This window comes from Protopterus annectens, chromosome 4.part1 (genome assembly GCF_019279795.1).
Source record: "Protopterus annectens isolate FY-2018-M chromosome 4.part1, PAN1.0, whole genome shotgun sequence".
In the NCBI taxonomy this organism is placed as follows: domain Eukaryota; kingdom Metazoa; phylum Chordata; order Ceratodontiformes; family Protopteridae; genus Protopterus; species Protopterus annectens.
Window position 1 is genome coordinate 624,467,387 of NC_056734.1, and position 19,564 is coordinate 624,486,950.

Genomic DNA, 19,564 nt, shown 5'->3' on the forward strand with positions numbered 1-19,564 from the left:
GCTTCCTACAGTTAAAGTCTTTTTTTTTTTTTTTTTTGCACTCTTCACTTAAAGAGCTATGTGGATGAGGCGGCACTTAACAGACTAGCACAGGGCACTAAATGGGCCAGCTACAGCTTAGATAAGCAACAATCAAGAAGAGGCTGGAAAAGAGTGGGAGAATAAAAAAAAATCTACAAAGGAGCAATGTAAAGACATTTGTAGGCCTCCCAAGTATGCAACAAAGTCCAGACGGTTTAGGATTTTTGTACAGAAGTATTTGCATAGGTACTGTATATCCCAACTAGACTACAGAGTTCTCCTCAGACAGAGATCAAATGATGGAGATGTGATAGGGAAGAAATGCGGTCATATATTTTTTTTTTTTTTTTTTTTTTTGAGAATGGTGGCAGATTTTAAAAATTCTCGACAGTACTTTGACAGAAATGCACAGGGGGGAGTTTGCAAGAGTAGTAACTAAGGAAATGGCTCTTTTGAGCTGGGATGTAGAATGTGAACTACTTATAGAGAGTAAGGTTTTACTGAGTTTAATGCAACTGAATACCAAAAAAGAAATTTCTAGAAAAAAAAAAGAAAAATCTATACCAAGCATAAAGGAAGTTTTGCTATTGTAAAGGAGATAAAAGAAATGCAGGAGGAATATTTCAAAAGGGGACAGGACACGTTTTACAGAAATGGAATTTTTGGGAATAATACATGCAGAGTAATGTTCAGGAGGAGGAGTAAGGATTAAGAAAAGGCAGGAAATGAGCAATTCATATAATGTCGGAGTGAAAGAAAAGTGTTAAAAGGAAAATATATGCATACTGCATGCAAATAATAGTGGGAAAATATTATGATTTTTTTTTTCTTTTTTACTGTTGTATGTGAACTTGTACTCAATGTGATACTTGAAGATGTTTTATGGTGAAGAGAAGAGGACCTAATACTGACCCATGAGGAACAACAAATGAGCTATGGCAAAAAAGTGTGTCTGCTGAACATTCTGAGATTAACTTCGATATTTTTAACCAGTTTATGGCACTTTCTTCATTTAGAACCAATTGACTGCTAAGTATTTGGTGCGAGACAGTGTCACAAAGCTCTAGGAAGTCAAGGAAGACAGAAGAGTCAGTAGGCCTTTATTTCTCAGTTGGTTTACTATGTTGGTAAATGATAAAAGAGCTGAACTTTGACCAATGTGTAGAACTAAAACCATGTCAGAGTGTTGAAATAAATTATCTTGAAATACATCGCTACTTGACTATGAAAAAAACTTTTCTATGATTGAAAATAGAGGTGACAGAACCACTATAGGTATGCAGTTTGAAAGGCGTATCAGTTTCCATTAAGAAAGGACAAACTTTTTTTTTAATTTGTTTAACAGCACAGATACTAGATAATTTAATTTGCTACTATTTTTAGGTATTCGAATAAAAGATTACCTGGAGTAAGTGATGTAGAGTTTCTGTTTCTAGTCATCTTGAAAGTCTCTGCCTTTTGATATCAATTCCAGCTCAGGACTTTCAGACGTAATTCCCTTCATTCTTTGCACTAAAAATCTTCCATTTCATACTATACTCTTTTATGAAGTCAACTCACTAAAATGTGCCCAGAGCAATTGGTCTAAAAAGTCACCACAGTTAATATTCTCAACAGTAAATGGATGCTTCAAGAAATATGAATAGTACAAGATAATCCAGGCAGCTGTTAATACCAAATCAGCTTAAAATTTTGTGTTTTTCCAACTTCATTAGTAAGTAGTAACATATTTTAAAACGCTACACCTGGAATTAGGACTTGAGGGTGTGCTCATTCATAGCAGATCCCATGATGATGAAAATCCACTATAGTGCCTCTATTGCTGGTAACATCACCAAGACACAAAGCTGTGTGTTGCTACAGAATATATTCCTTCTCCAACATAAATTAATCTCTCTGAGGAAAGTTTAATGGGAATATTGATAATTTTGACAGACTACAATCTGAACTAGAAGGGTACTAAGATTCCAATTTGAACATTTTCCAGCCAGTCATAAACCCAAATGATCTTTGAACTAACCAGACCTAACCCCCCAATCAATAATATTGTCAAGCATGGATTTCCTTTAATTGTGTCTGCTTCCAACAGAAACAGACATCCCTCCAACAGTGAGTTAGAACACCACTGTAATACCATTTCTAAATCTGCTGCCAGTAAACAGAGAGCTGCCTACCTAATTTTCAAACCTCTGTACCTAGACTCAAACACCACTTTCTGCCAAACTGGCAACCACTACTCTCACCGATAAGCAACAGTGCAGTGTGGAAATAAAAAAGAGAAGTCTGAATACACTATTTGCAGCCATCAGTCTCAATCAGGACTTATTCTTCAAACACCAAGGACTAAGCTACAATGTACTAACCTAAGATTCTCCCTCTTAACTCCCAGATTTTGGCAGTCTCTCCCAGCTACTTAAAAGACCTTGCTAACTACTCCAACTTCAGGCCACAGTTTAAAGCTTACCTTAAACAAACCAAATGAAAATGATTCAGTACTGGTCATAAAACCTAATATCTTTATATTTTGGATTGTGCAGTCCTGTACAACACTTCCAGCTTTGGTTCACCTTTTCTTCTAAGGCTTCATAGATTTCTTTTGTGCATGTGTGTATACTTTATATATATATATATATATATATATATATATATATATATATATATATATATATATATATATATATATATATATATATATATATATATATATATAAAATGTGCGTGTGTGTGTATACACACACACACATACACATAGTAAAAATAACAGCTAAGCTATTTACTATTTTACTTTTGTAACAGCATATAGTTTATTCAGATATCTCTTCATATTTCCACACTGCACTATTGTTTATTGCATGCACATTGCCTTGTAGATTGTCTGCACTGTTTCTGAACCTGTTAATCACTACAGATTGCACTTAAAGTAAGGTGGTTATGGTGCAAGTCTGAACAAACCTATCATCTAGCCTGTTATCCACTTGTATGTGTGGGTACATGTGCTAGTGGAAGTGAGTTGGTATGATAGCAATGACATACAAGGGCAGGCTAATAAAATACCCAAAGACATGCATTATGATAACTTGCCCACACTGCCACAGCCTGCAATCGATCAAAATGGAAAAAATCAATAAGGGTATTACAGTCAGACAAATAACACAACATGATTAGACTAGTTGGCATGGAATTGGTACAGATTACTGGGCAATCAATGTTTCATAGGTAGGTACTAGGCTATTGGCCCTAGGGTCAGTATAAGCCTAGCCAAATGGTACCCTGGCTTTCACCAGCTAAGAAATTTATTTTCCTGTGCCCCTGTCGAGCAGAGCCACAGAAGTGATCCCCGGGATGAATTTCTTATCTCCCATCCAATCATCAAGATTTTTCTTGAAGAGTGCTAATGAGGAGCTTTGTTTGATATAGATAGGTAGTTTGCTCCAGAGTATGGGAAGTCTCTGGGACAGGAATCTATCCCTCTAGCATGTTCTGTTTATTGTGGTGACAAGGTTTAGGTCCCTAGATTGTGTAGCTCGGAGGGATTGGGATTTCTTTAAGTGGAGCATGTCCAACAGCTCTGGGTTTGACACAGCTTGGTATGTTAGGCAGAGATCGCCTCTGAGTAGGCGATAAGCGATGGAGTAAAGCTGGAGATTTTTTTGAGACGGTCTGCGTAGGGCATCTGTTTGAGGCCGGTAATACTCTTTGTGAAGTATTTCTGCGGCCTTTCCAGTTGTTGTAGATGTCTTGTGAGGTACATACCAAAAGGGGCATTGTACTCTATAATGGGTCTAATGAGTGACAAGTATAGGGGAACAATGACCTCTTTTTTTCCTAGATGAGAAACCTTTTGTGATGAGGTGTGCCACATCGAAGGATTTCCTGACTACTGTGTTGATGTGATTATCAAAGGACAGACTGCTGTCCACCTGCGTCCCAACGTCTCTTATCACACTTTTGGTGTTAAGTAGACTACTGCCTATGTGGTAGTTCATGGGTACAGAGTTTTTACCAAAAGAGATGACAATGCATTTTTTGGCACTGAGCTTGAGGCCATGGCTTTGATACCAGGCATCTGTCTCAGTAAGGCCCTTTTGTAGGATGTCCACATCATTAGGAGTTTTGATTATGGCTCCTAGTTTGCAGTCATCTGTGAACTCCATTAGCCAAAGACCTTCTGTGTTAGCCTGTACTTCAGACAAGTAGATACCAAACAGGAGAGGACCCAGGACTGAACCCTGCGGTAGTCCACTTGTCACTGGTCTGAAGTTGGATTTGTAGTCTGCTACTTTCACAGTGTTGGTTCTGTCAGTGAGCTAGTTGGCAACCCATCTGTGACACAGGGTTTTATACCTAGTTAAGTAAGTTTATCTATAATTCCAGAGTGGGGGATGGTGTTGAAAGCCTTGGAGAGATCTATATAGGCTGTGTGAACCACCTTACCTTCTGCTACAGCTTTGGTGACTGCTTCAAAGAAGTCTATCAGATTTAGGAGACATGATCTGCCTTTTACAAACCTGAACTGGGTAGGGTCCAGAGTTTGGAGATTACCAATGTCATTGTTTATAAGTTCCACAATGATACCCTCCATAGCCTTGCAAACCAGGCTTGTCAGGCTAATGGGGCAGTAGTTCCTGGGGTCTGTGGTGGCTCCCCCTTTGTGGAGTGGGATAACCGTTGCTGTGCACCATTCAGTGGGCACAAAGCCTGAGGTGAGGCTATGACTGAACATGGTACTTAGGTGGGGTGCCAGTTTGTTCTGCAGTTCATGTAGAATGCAGCCTGGGATGTTGCCAGGTCCCATGGATGCTGTGTTCTTGGCTTTGGAGGGTGTTTTTTTACCTGTGCAGCCGTGAGTACAGGAACTTTGCATTCTTCTGGTATAGAGATGGGCCCTTTAGGGGATGAGAGGGGGGTAAAGTTAGCACTGAACCTATCTGCCAGGATGTTGGCAATATCAGTTGGTTCTGTATATTTAGTGCCATTGTGCTGTAACTCAGAGCAGGTCTGAGTGTTGCCATTGAGATTCTTGACATAGTTATAGAATGCTTTGTGGTTGTCTTTAGAATCAGTGGCAATTTTGTTTTCGTAACTAGCTTTGGAGGATTTTATGAGGGATCTCAGCTTCTTACTGAGGCTAACCAGGGAGTTCCTCCAATCATGGGATTTTACTCTTTTTTTGCAACAGTTTCTTTCTTCTGTTGTAGAGTTTGTTTATGGCAGGGGACCACCAGATTGGCTTCCTTTTTTTGGAGGACAGCATCTTGGTTCTGTTAGAGATTGCACGATCCATGCACTCGTGTAAGTGCTTATAAAGTGCATTTGTGTAGGATTCAGCAGTCGTACCTCTATTGTCCATCAGCATGGGTGTCATGAAGTTTGCCACTTCTGTCTTAAGAAGCTTGAAGTTGGCTTTGGAGAAATTTTTTATGGTAGTTTCCCTAATGGGGGGTGGGGGTGGGATGTGGAAGTCTAGGGTGATTAGCTTGTGGTCAGATTTGACCAATGAGGAATTGACCTCTGGTGTGGAACACCAGTTGCCCATGTTGGTAATGACCAGGTCTAGGATATTGCTGCCCCTGGTGGGGGTGTGGATAAGTTGATCCAAGGCGTTGGAATTTATGAATTCCAAAAAACGTTGAGCACAAGAGTTGGTACATGAGTAGTTTTCCCAGTTAATGGTTGGGAAGTTGAAATCACCAATTATTAGGGTGTTAGGTTGTGCCCTAATATTTTCCAGTGTATCAAAAAATGAGGAGTGGGAATCCTGGGGCATGGTGGGGGATCTGTAGCAAGCTACAATTTGGATTGCAGTCTTGCCCAGAGTTAGTTGCACTTGGATAATCTCGGATGAATTATGCTGAGCAACTAACCTGGAGGTGTGGATATCCTTAATGAATATGGACATGCCTCTGCCTTTAGTGTTTTGGTCCAGGTTAGGTGGCCGAAAGATGTGGTATGAATTATAGCCTGGTAATGCAGGGGTGCTCTCTGGAGCCTTGAACCAGGTCTCTGTCACTGCACAGATCTCGATGTTCTCCATTTAAGGAGCGCCTCGAGTGATGTTTATTAAGTTTTAACTTGCAATTCAAGGAAAAAAAGGAAGACAACTTAAGAGCTACATTTGCACTATACGGTATATGTTTACATACCTGTGCACCTTACTTTATTCCTTTCATGTGCAACACACCCAAGTGAAATAATTTAGTTGTTTACTGCACTGCATTATATTGGATTGTTTGATATTGTATTGTATTGCATTCTTTTATTTATTCATCTTCATTATATGTGAATGCCCCTTAGGAGGATTGCTACAAATTTTGACGTACTTGTGCAATGACAATAAAGGAATCTTATCTTATTTTACTGATGTAAACGAAAACTGAAATGGGGTTAATCCCACAGCACAGCTAGTTGCAAAAAGAATATCTAGCTAATCCCATCACCTAAAGATAAAAAATCTGTCTGTAAGGAATCCTGCAGTGAAAGTGTCTCAAAAAATCAACAGAACTTGGCTATCCATTAGAGCAACCTTGTAGGGTTTTCTTATTCATAAATTATTACTTTCATAGGCATTATTCTCATTTTGTCATCTCATTTAACTAATGGTTAACAAACAGATATACATGAACTAAAACAATTGATTTCCTATAAGAATGCACACTTTACTGTGAATGCATTCAACAAACATATTATCTACACATAAGGAATTTACCTCAAGGCATCTTGTTTATTCTTGTTTTCCAAAGTCCAATCTGAAATTATAAAAAGCAAAAAGTCATTCAGTAGCTGTTTGACAAAATGAACAGCAACTACACCTAGAAAACTGGTAAAAGTAAAATGTCTTATAATGAGAACATACTTCATTTTTTGCTTCCTTTCTGGAGAACCAACAACCCTACTATCATGGCTTTCGAAGGGTAACAATATCCAAAAAGCAGACTTGATTGACTTCACCAGCTACAAGATGGAGGGAAGCTGCTTTTCTGAAAAGGAACTACTCACATACCATCACCACCACCCACCCAGAAACATACCTTCACAAGACTGGCTCAGATACATTTTAATCAGATGCTTACTGTGAACAATTCTGAAGTAAACAGCAGCTGATGACAACTTCATAAAAAACTATGCATACAATGATTACTGTAAAATGCATCAACAAATGTGGTTCTCATTACACTCCGCCACAGCTACAGCAATAACCATAACCACCTCTGACCTTGAACTTCAAAGTAAGTTGCATTCTTCCTTCTTGTCATCACAGTGCAGTGAGTAAAATGCAGCATTCACTGCAGCAGCAGATAATGATGCCCAGCAAAGGATTATAATTCTTTTTATGCTGTTTTCGTCCTGTCTGGTGAACTAGAAAGCCCCACAGTAACTTAACGCTATTTGATCCTCATCAGTGTTGCAAGAGCTCATTGCTGCACAACCATCACTTAGGCAGCATACTAGGGATTTTCCATTTTCCCACCTTAAACCCCTTCCTAGGTGGCAACCACATAACTCATGCAGATATAATGGCCTGCAATGTCTTTGCCTATGGACATATGCATTCCTAACACAATAATGCAGTGTGGTGCTAACAAGCAAACATCCCTTCCCCATAAAAAAGTCAACTCTTCCTTCAGTAGATGCAGCACTGCAGCAGAATGGACAGCCATACTTCATGGACGTCAAACACACAGATGTCAATTAGAACGGTACTAAATCTACCCAATTTCACCCTCCCTTGCTGTCTTCTCCAGTGCTCAGAATGCTAGTCATTCCCAGGCTTTGTGGGTCATAGTTAGGCTTTCTTCCTTTGAGCTACTGAGACAAGTGTGGGATTCTAATTCTTGGCTTAAGTAGAATAGAGCATCAAGTTTGGACAGAATTCTAATGGAAAAAAAAATCTTTCTTTTTCTACTGTTGCATAAATATCTATGAATATGGAAACATATGCAATGAGAATAAAATACAGTTAAAAAAGTACCTTTTTACCACCTAGCCTGTAACCACCCGACCCTGGTTCCCTGATGGTGGGAACTCATCCTCCAGATCTACTCAGGGTGGCTTGTTTTGGGGGGGGGGGGCTACCATCATCCTCACAGGCATCAAAGGTGATTAGGTAAGTATTTTAATGTATTTAACTTAACCCCACCCCCTGATGGTGATGTGCCCACTCCTGTCACTGTAAAGACTACCAATGCTCCAACCATGTCCCATCATGTACATTCCTTCACATGCGTGGGCAAGAGCTACCATCACCTATTTGGGCAGGCACAGAGCAAGTCACTTCTAACACTAATTTTGCTGTTACATGGACCTCTGCTACATGCCACTGAAGCAGCAGAAACAACCAGCCGAGAAACCACCACTATCACACTAGGATAGGCACTGCCTGTCCTCCTCTGATGGCCTGTCTATCACTACTCAAACCCAGGTCACCTGGGTTGTGGTTGGGGCTTTATCCGTCTATGCCAATAAGAGGCCATGCAATGGGAACAGAATACTTGACTTTTGCCATTCTGCTTTTAAAAACTTTCTGTGGGTTTTCAGTACATCACTAATGCAATAAATGTATACTTACCAATCCCTCACCCATGCTGCACATTCTTTTCTGAAAGCTGAAAAGCAGACCCTGTAGTCATAATGCTGTGGGGAAGGGGACTGGGGAGATTTTGTACTGTTCTACTTGACAACTGTGTGTTTGACCTCCATGAAGTTAAGGACAGGGTTGTCTTTTAGAGATTAACAAGATAAACTCAAAACAAGAGTATCTAGGGGGGATGAATCATGAAAGTTAAACACAGCTTTAGATATACAAGAAACTGTTTTTATAAATGTTTAACAAAAGTGTAATATAAAATATGGAGGGAAGCAGAAAGCTTCTTAGCAGATGAACCCTTCTACCATCTTCTAAAACACTATCCATTTCATAAAAAGCCGCAAGCCCCTGCAGAGAGCTAGGAAAGTGGTTCTGAGGGAGTGTGTAGAAACTAAATCAGAGCCTGAGTAAATATTCTTCAGAAAAGCAAAAATAAGACCATGTCTCAATCCTGAAAGAAGAAAACTGTGTAATCAATCTCTGTAACAGTATTTGCAAGACTAGTACCTGGCAATTATCTTTTGTGTGGGTCCCTTAAAGGTGACCAGTTAGGTTGGTCTTGAGATCTTCTGCAGAACTAATGAAGTACAGCCAGACATGCTGCATGAAACATTTGGTCCTACAGCCCTGCTAAACATAGTGGCAATGCAAATGGACCTGTAAAGCATAAGACAGTACGTTGTCTTAATTACCATATAGGGAAATGTTCAGACACCTAGAAATCTTCAAATCTAGCTGAGACCTTCACACTCACTTTAATTTACTTCAAATTAGAACTCTGGAAAAATTCATTACATGTCCAAATTAGTTGACTGCTAAAAAGAAAGGCTGATTACATGTTACAGTCATCTGTCAGTTGATCTATACTCTACAACCGCTATGAAAAAAACCTGGGACTCAAGAAACGCAGCCTCTAATGAAAACCATGTGCAAAAGAAAAATGTCATGTACCAGTACATATATTTTATCTGAAAAATGACCAAATCATTCAAGCATTAAGGGCATTCTGTCACACTTATGGATTGTGTATGTTTGTATATACTTGTTTAAGATATGGGAACAAAGGAGAGGATAAATATGAGCAGAGTATATGTAAGGATGATGAGAAAAAACATATTTATGAGTGGAGGTTGTTACTGAGAAGCCTCAGATCTTCAAATTACTTTGTAAAATCTTTATTTTCAGGTCACACATACTCTGAACCACTGGATTGACTGAAGAATTCTAAAAATGAGTCAGGGTGAAGGCATAAGCATCCAGGGACCTTTTAATCTGCATCAAGACATCCTTAAACAATACAGACACGAAAATGATGCATATCAGCTTTGCTTAGTTTCAAAGTGGCAGCTTTTACTGACTGCATAACTTTGTTTAATGTATACCTTAAGCTGAACCCGAAAATGGTGCACCTGGATCTGTGATCTTCCCTCAGTTAAATGCAATTAAACAAAAGTAAAAAGATACAGAGGAAAAGGGCAAGAAAAGAAAAAAGAAAACTCTACCTACTCCATTTTCTGCCGGCCTTTTTTTTTTATCTATTTAGAAAGTACAGTTGTGTACACTTACCATAAATGTAGATGTTTGAGTGTACTCACTGTTGCAGTCATTACATTTGGTTATCTGCTTGCAGGTAGCCCTCAGCCGGCCTGATTATCAAAGTCTTGGGTCCCGCATCAGTTGCTGTCTCTTCTTTCATGATGTCAGGTAGTCAGGGGTATAAAGCATGCAGCTGATGCCATTACATCAGTTTTTCTTGCCACAGATGTCAGGTGCCCTCATAATGGGAAGCAATTACATACAAGGTTACACCTCCAATTATAAGCAAATACACCAGAAAGCTTAAATACAGTAAACAAGAAGAGAGGTATAGCAAATAGAAGTCAGGGGACTGGAGGGAGGGTAACCAGGACTGCAACAGTGAATACACTCGAACATCTACATTTATGGCAAGTGTACACAACTGTACTATGTTCTTCGTGTTTCACTGTTGCAGTCATTACATTTGGGTAGATTCCCAAAGCTAAGGAAGAGTGGAGGCAATTAGAGAGCATTAGGACCAGCTATTAGGCCCTGCAAGACTGCAGTGGCAAAACCAGCTCTGGATTTAGAGAAAATAGGCAAGTGGTAATGCTTGGTGAAGGTATGAACAGAACTCCAGGTAGCAGCTTCTAGGATGTCCCTGGTAGGGACACCTCTGAGAAAGGCTGTTGAAGTATATGCAGCCCTGGTGGAATGTGATCTTATCCCTTGTGGGGTTTTCCATGGTGCTTATAGCAGAAATAAATGCAATGGCCTATCCATTTAGAAATGGTTTGCTTTGAAATGGCCTTTCCCTCTGCCCCTGCAGCAAAGGCAACAAGCAGCTGTTCAGTTTTTCTGAGAGGCTTAGTCCTGTCCAAATAAAAACTAAGTTGTCTGTGCATGTCCAAAGAGTGCAGCATTCATTCTCCTTTGTTCTGTGGATTAGGAAAGAAGGATGGCAAATGAATGGACTGATTAAGGGCCATACTAGATACCACCTTGGGCATAAAGGAAGGATTAGTCCTAAGGGACACCCTGTCTGCATGGAAGATGATGAAGAGCTCCACTGCCATGACGGCCTGTAATTCAGACACTCTTCTTGCTGAAGTGATGGCTAGAAGGAGGGCTGTTTTCCAAGAAAGGAATTTCAACTCTGCAGTTGCAGCTGGCTCAAAGGGAGGTAGAGTGAGCTTTTCCAATACAAAGTTAAGGTCCCAGGCTGGAGTAGGGGCTCTCCTGGGTGGTCTTAAATTCTTGGCCCCTCTGAGGAATCGCTTCAGCAGTGGGTGAGAGAAGAGGGGTGGCTCCATATTATAATGTGCTGAAATGGCAGAGGCATGAATTTTTAATAGAAGAGAAGGAAAGGCCCTTGTGAAGCATCTCTGTTAAGTATTGAAGAATATGCGGTAAACTGGGCACTGTTGTGCCCATCCCCTGAATTTGGCTCCAGGAACAGAATCTTTTCCACTTTTCAGCATAGGATTTTCTAGTACGAGGCCTCCTTGCCTCCAGAATGACATCCAGCACTTGCTTACTGAGGGATGGTAATGGAGAGCTCAGGTAATTGGCCAGGCTGCAAGGTTCAGGGTTTGAAGCTGGAGGCACAGAATCTGGCCCTCCTGCTGGGACAGCAGAAAGAGTTCTGAGGCAGGTGCCATGGTTCCAGCAGTGACACACTGTGCAAGAGGGGGTACCCAGTGTTGGTGTGGCCAGTCTGGTGCAATGAGTATTGTCCTTGGTTTGTCCTGTTTGATCTTTAGTAGAACGTTGGAGAGGAGAGGCAGAGGGGGGAAAGGCATAAACTGAGAGGTTTTCCCAGGTGAAGGACAGTGCATCCACTTTCCAAGCTTGCCTGTGGGGAGTCCTTGTGCAGAATTGGTCCAATTGGTAGTTCTGAGGGGAGGCAAACAGGTCTTTCTCTGGACTCCCCCATTTGTTTCTCAACATGTTGAATATCTTTGGTTCCAGTTTCCACTCATGTGGGTCCATGAGATTTCTGCTTAGGTCATCTGCCAGTGAGTTTAGCTTGCCTGGCAGGAATTGAGCCTGTAGGTGCCCTTGGTAGTTCAAGGCTGTGTTCCACAGAGCCATGGCTAGTCTGCAAGTGGGGTATGAGTGGGTTCAGCCCTGCTTGTTTATGTACCACTTAACAGTGGTGTTGTCTGATTTTACCAATAATTGTCCTGGAAGGATGTGGCCCTTGAAGGCTGTCAGAGCATTCTGTACAGCTAACATTTCTTTTTGATTGATATGCAAGTGCATTTGACTCTGGTTCCATTTGCCCTGAATGCACTGCCCTGCCAAGTGAGCCCCCCATGCATAGTCTGATGCGTCTGTTGTTAGGGTTTGGGCGGCAAGGGGTAGAGTGAATGGCAGTCCCTTGTTGAGGTGGCAGGCCTCTGCCCACCAAAGGAATTCTGTCTTTATAAAAGGGATGATAGGAATCACTGATTCCAGGTCCTGAGAATGTTGACACCATAGGCTTTTTAGATACCATTGTAGTTTCCTCATATGTAGTCTTGCATATGGAATTAGTAGGATGCAAGAGGCCATGAACCCCAGAGCTTGCAGTATTTTCCTTGCAGCTAACTGGGTCTTTGTGGCCAGTAATTTGAAGTAGGCTGTCAGATAAACTTGTTTCTCTGGCGTGAGGTAGGCCATCTGGGAAGTTGTGTTCAAGCTTGCTCCCAGGAATACAATTTGTTGGCAGGGTACTAGATTAGATTTCTTTTCATTTATGGTGTACCCCAGTGAGGTTAGCAGTTTCTTTACAAATGTCAGATGATTTAATAGTATGTCCTGGCTTTCTGCCTGAATTAGACAATCGTCCAGGTATGGGTATATTTGAATATTTCTTTGCCTGCAAAATGCAATGACTGGAGCTAGGTGTTTTGTGAATACCATGGGCGCAGTAAATAAGCCAAAAGGCAGTGCAGAGAACTGATAGTGCATGTAGCCTGCTCTGAAGCGTAGGTATTTTCTGCAAGAATCCCTTATTGGGATGTGCAGGTAAGCTTCCTTTAAAACCAGTGTTGCCAACCAGGCATTTTTGCCCAGCATGGGAAGCAACTGATGAAGTTAGCATTTTGAATTTTGGAATTACCAAAAAGTTGTTTAGGATAGATAGGTCCACGATAAGATGCCAGGAGTTTTCTTTTCTGGGTACCAGGAAAAGTGTGGAGTAAAAACCTTGTCCCCTTTCTTCTGCTGGGACAGGTTGAATAGCCCTGATACTTAGAAGAGACAGAACCTGCTATTGAGCCTCTGCCCACTGATTTGGGGGTAGGTCTGGCCAATCTTTTGGGGGTGGTAAGGTGTGGAAGTGGAATCTGTATCCTTGGGACTCTATATTTAAAACCTATTTGTCTTGGGTAATGAGTTCCCAGTTTTTTGCATGCAGGGTGATCTTTCCCCCTAAAGGTGCGGTCAGTTGAGCAGGGCTTGGAAGGTTTAAGGTTAAGTCATTGTGACAGTTTACCATGGGGGGTGTCTTACTACTTCCAGCTTTGGAAGTGGGAGCCCTCCACTGCTTAGGCCTGTGAGTACCTTGAGACTGTGGCCTAGGTGGTCTGTTGTTCCTGGATTTGGACTGAGAAGGCCTGGAAGAGACAGGAAAGGACCAATTCTTAGAAGGCCAATGCCTACTAAATCTGGGAGGCTGTACTTGCAGGAAATCTTTAACAGTTTGCATAGATTTAGCTTTTTCCTCCATCTTTTTAAGAATTTCTTCTGCTTTGTTGCCAAACAGGCGGTCTTGGTTTAAGGGAGCATCCAGTAATTTAGCTTTAACATGATCTGGCAGAGTTTGCTCCTTAAGTCAAGCATGCCTTCTAAGAACAGACCCAGTAACAGCAGCCCTACAAGATGCCTTTAAGGAGTCATAACCACATTGCAAAGTATGTTTACCAACTTGTTCAGCAGAATGCATTAAATCCTGTAATTCTTTATTTTCAGCACAGTCAGGAATCAACATCAATTTCTGTTTAAGTAATCCAATAATATGCTGCTAGTACTTTAACATATGAAACTGACAGTTTTAAGGCTCTAATGGCCAAAGTAGCAGAAGTGTATAACTTCTTACCCCATCTGTCCAGGGCCTGGAATCTCTATCAGAGGGGGTAGGATTTTTGGCAGTAGTAGCCTTAATGCCTTTGGGTCCCTGTGAAATGGTCCCTGGTTCTGCAGTAGGATTCTTAAAGAGGAACTTGTGAGAATCAGGTACTCTGTAATACCTGTCAGGTTTCCTGGGAGCCAGAGGTAAGGTGTCTGGGGCCAGGTTAGATTCCAAGAAGGCATCATCTACAATGTCCAGTACAGGGGGGATAGCTAAAGGCCTGTGTAGAGGCAGTAGTAAGAATTTCCTAAGCCTCTTTTTGGAGTCAGAGTAATCCTGGCTTTCCCAGCTGAAATGCTCCCTAAGAGCGTGCAAAGTTCCATCAAAAGAGAAATCTTCTGGAGGGGAAGCAGAGGGAATGGAATCCTCTGGATCAGAATCCTCATAGGTAGATAAGGGCAAATCCTGGTCATCAGAAGAAACAGAAATTTCAGAATCTTGATCAGAAGCAGCAGAAGGAAAATCAGTTCTAGGTCTCTTAGAGGGAGAAGGGTGGCTTCCCCTAATTAGAGCAATAAAGTCTTCAGCCATTCTTATTTGTTTTTTAGGCATATGGGCATGACCATGCAGTTTGGACATCGGTTTTCTAGGCGTGGATCAAGTCTTAGGCCTTGAAAAAGAAGATGGCGTTGGTTTGATATGCAAGTCAGTAGGCCTGAATACACCCTTAGAAGCCAGTGCCTGCACAGCAGCTCTGGACCCATCCAAGGTAGAGACATCCGCAGGTTCCATAGTCGAAGAAGCATCTCGCGGCATACCGGACTCCAAATGGGTCTCAGTAGAGCCTGCGGATCTGACATAGCGGGTATCAGGGGCTGCAAAAGCGCCTCACTGAGTACCGGCAAACTGGCGACTAGCTTAACGGAAGCGTTGTTGGCAGCTTTGGACCTATGCAGTCTGTCTCTGTCTTTATCTTTACGTTTTTTCGGAATGTAGGTAGTCGGATGGCTTACCGAAGCCATTTCTGGGTAATTGAACAGAGTACCGAAATAGTTAGATGCGAAAATGAACCGATGACAAATAGTATGAGGATTGAATAAGGCACAAAACCGACAGCAAGGGACGTCGTGGTCTGGGCCTAAGCAAGGAATGCAGTAAGAATGAAAATCTTTATGAGGTATTTGCATTCCACAAGAAATACAATTGTTAACTTTTACTGACATTGGTTTAGAGCAAGAAAAAGGATCCCCAATGGGCTACTTAGCTTTTTTTGAAGACTTCGGTTCTGAAACTCGAAAACAAACATTTCAGGAGTCTGCCGACCGGCACTTGCGAACTGCTTCTGCTTTGGGCTCTGCACGGCAAGAAAGATTGATGTAATGGCATCAGCTGCACGCTTTATATCCCTGACTACCTGATGTCATGGAAGAAGAGACAGCAACCGAAGCAGGACCCACGACCTTGACAATCAGGCTGGCTGAGGGCTACCTGCAAGCAGATAACCCAAATGTAATGACAGCAACAGTGAAACACGAAGAACATCGGTGCTCTACTGCAGTTAAAGTTGCATTCAATGGACTAGGTCTGGTACCTGTATGATTGTCTGCTAACAACAAAGAATTATGCAGAAATTTCAATTAAGAATCTGGATAAAATTACATAATAAACCAAAGAAATCTGTACAGCTTTCAAGTACCACATAGGATAAACTAAACTCAGAAATAAGCCGAGACTAAAAAAATGGCAAAATCATTTTAAGTTTTGTAGTTGAAGTCAAAGGACAAAATGCGTCATTAGTAATGGCAGACATTGTCATGGCCCCATGATTCTTTCAATAAAATCAGTGCCCACTAACCAAAAATGTAGCCTATAATTAAACTACTTATGAGAAGAATCTCAATACAAATGCTCTCTCAACAGGAGTATCACCTAAAGCAATACTCAAATGAAACCCATTTATACTCACTTCAGCTACCTGACCTAAATAACCATGTAACTACTTCTCTTCAACCCTTTCTTCTCATCGTGTACATACATTTTTTTTCTCCTAGTCCACTCCTCTGTCTTTGCGCCAATTCTGGTACAGTTCTGCTTTAACATTCCCACTCTTACAACGCTTCTCATCCTGTCCTCACACTTCTACTCTGCATTCCCTACTATATACTATCCTTCCATCACTCTCTCCCTCTTCCTTAACTATGCTATACTTTTGAACCTAACAATAGTGGAGATTATATATATATATATATATATATATATATATATATATATATATTAAGAACTGAACTTCGTGACAATAAAAGCATTCAAAAAAATAGTAAATCACACCAACAACTCTTGTAGAACTTTAGCGCTTTCATCTTATTTATTATCAAGACTTCTTCAGAAAGACATGTTTCATAATGATTCTGAAGAAGTCTGCTGTGGGCAGACGAAAGCGCTCATTTTACTTTTGGAACTTTGCATTAAAGAAATTTTTGGTCTGTTCAGTACGGAACTTTTTCATTTTTATTTTTTTCAATAATGGATCCTGCCAGGGTATCTGACAACTCCTTGATCAGATTCCTTTAAAGTCTGGTGAACTGTGCCAGGAAATTCAAAAGACCTTAAGGCGAAGAGTGAAGTGTAAACTCACTTCCCAAATCTATCCATCACCTGAGACTCTCTATTGGGTGGATGGATAAATGAACTCTCCTCAGTGAGTTTCTTTTATATGGTGGCCACTATGACCATGGTATCTGCTGTGAAACCTTTACCCCAAAATTCCTCATCATCGGGACCAGATAAAATTTTGTCCGGTCTCTTGGGGATGGGTTCAGTGGTATCTGTAGCCTTCCAGGCCCACTGGGAAATCAAGTGAATGAGTTCATCAGTGGGCATAATCACCCAAGAGGTAGATGAGCTAGTGCCTAAAGCCTGCAGGTAAACTGATTCCTCTGAGGAAGGGTTTTGGGACTTCCAGCTATCCCTCTGTTTCAAGATATCTAGGCTGTCTCTGAAAGAGACATGGGGGGGTCCTTGGGTACCCTTTCTCTTCATCAAAATCAGTGTCTTCCATGACCAATTCCTGTGGGGAATTTAAGTGCTTACAGTTGCACTTCTTCTGAGGGACCTCTTCAGGCAGATAATCTGGAGAGGTATCAGAAGATGACAAAATTTGTATCTGAGATTCCTGAGGTTTTGGCACTCGCTGTCCCAATGGAGAGACCAGTCAAATAACTGGACATGAGGATTGTTTATGTTCAGAGGGGGAAGGAGCAGAATGAGTCACTGTAAGTGACAAGGCCTTCTCCATTGCTTCAAAGGCTGGACCAGCCAAAGAGGGTAGGGAGCCCCGTAACAGAGATAAACTGCCTTGGACCCAAGGTCACCATCCACTCTTAGGAAACCACCCCTGAAACAGAAACCGGAGCCCAACTAAACCATGCCAATGCTCCAAGGTGCATGAATGTCTCCAAAAATATCAGAGTTGAACCCTGTCCCTCGGAGCTGACAAGGCAGATATGGCCCCAGAACTCAGGCTATTGTCCAGTTCCGAAGAGATAGAAATCTCTGGAACCAGTACAGTCAGTGCTGGACAACTCAGAACTGTAAACTCCAAAACCTTTGTGGAAGTCAGAGGAGGAGTGGTTAAAGGGATGAATGAATACTCAGCTTTTAACTCAAGGGAGTTGGAGCCAAAGGAATTCCTGTAAGACCCCTCATCCACAATATTTTATTCACCAATCTCTCCACATCTAGCTCTGTAAGGCTTGTGGTAGAATGGATCAAGGACAGAGAGGGGGATTTTGGTCTTTGAAAAAAAACCTCTGGAAGGTCACCCACAAAGGCATCTACAGATGGAGAGTAACTCATCTTGGGTAAAACATCCTGCTGTGTAATATCCAGAGTCTGCACTGACATAGTTGTCACCGATCAAGACTGAAGGTAAAGTCTCCTGTGCCGAAGCCTTCGGCATCAAGGGTTTTGTCACAGTAGTGGTGGTAGGTGCCAGGGATTTGCTCGGTGCCAAAGTCTTTAAGTCAGAGTCCTTCAGATCTGATGAACTCTTTGGAACAGAGGATTTATGTTTCTTAGGTTTCGGTGCCAATCAGGAAGGTGGCACAGATAAAGTCCTCTTTTTACTCTTCTCCAAGGAAGATGAGGAAGAAGGGGATGAAATATCTGTTTTTCTTTTATCTGTAGCACATATGGCCTCTCCAAAGGCAGAAGGGATCAAATCTTTTAAAATCAGTTTGTTTTTTTCTCTCAATGACTGCTCCATGGCTAAAACCATGACAGATTGCAATCTTCCTGCATATGAACAGGACTCAAACAATGCATACATAGTAGATGCAAGTCAGACAAGGGTATCTTCTGGCCGCACTTCTGGCATTTTTTTAAAGCCAGAAGGGGCCTTAGCTTTCTAGGCATAATATAAAAAACTGGGCAGGAAGGCAAACTGATACACAAGATCAACACTCATGCAAAAAGAAGAAATATAGAATAGAGAGAAAAAGCAAAAGTTTTTTGTTTTTTTTTAGGACAGGAAAGGGAAGAAAACTATCAGCAATGATAGTTAAAGGAATATGCAAAGGTGTATGAAAAAAGGGTTATCAATGATGATAGCAAAGAGATACACTAATGTGTAACAGTGATCGATAAGGGTAGAGGAACAATGACTAGGGAAAAAGAGAGAATTGGAGAAATTAGATTTTATCTCAGAAAAAGCAACGAAGCTTGACAGCTATGGTGAAAGCGTCTGTCTGGAAAAGCAGCAAACGAGATCGGAGGTATTTCGAAAAGATGGATTATGGGTAGAGGTGAAGCTCAAGAGTTTTTGGTCAGTGTGAGCTATAGTAACAGCAGAGTCTGCTCTGATATCAGAACCAAGCCCATACAGCAAGGATAAAATGAAAATTAACAACATCAGATCAAGTAGGTTTCCCCATTATCCAGCTATTGCTTTGACCCTGTAACACTGGGCTGAACCTGAAAAGGTCCATTGGGGATCAGTTTTCTAACTTGATTAAATAAACCAATAATTTGATATCCTCCCCTCCAAGTACACAGGAGGTACTGCAGAAGATATGATGAATGATACATGTTGGCTTCACAAAGGCTATGCTGAATGGGTGCCTAAGACATTCTGCATTGTCCAGAGATGGAGCAGCTTGCTGGACCAGTTGCAATTCCACCCGCATCAAAAGATACGAACAGATCAAAAGATACGAAACTGCAAGTATCAGTATTAGTACACACCTGTTAGTCTTCATCTTTTTTTTGCAACAGGTCTGCAAAGTAGGAAGCATAATGAATAGCAATGAGCAGTAGGCTTCACTTGATACTTCAAGGACTGGTCAATTTTCTGATGCTTTGCCTCTTGACACTTTCCTTTCACTAAA

General features: G+C 41.3%; 1 protein-coding gene across 1 annotated transcript in view; it reads right to left on the minus strand.

Annotated features, from left to right (window-relative positions):
- Positions 1-19,564, minus strand: part of LOC122801255 (serine-rich adhesin for platelets-like) — a 1,296,546-nt gene that overhangs the window by 500,624 nt on the left and 776,358 nt on the right. Inside the window, exon 10 of the mRNA XM_044070807.1 lies at positions 6,728-6,767. Within this exon, the coding sequence (XP_043926742.1) occupies positions 6,728-6,767 (40 nt within the window). The remainder of the gene's footprint in view (positions 1-6,727; positions 6,768-19,564) is intronic.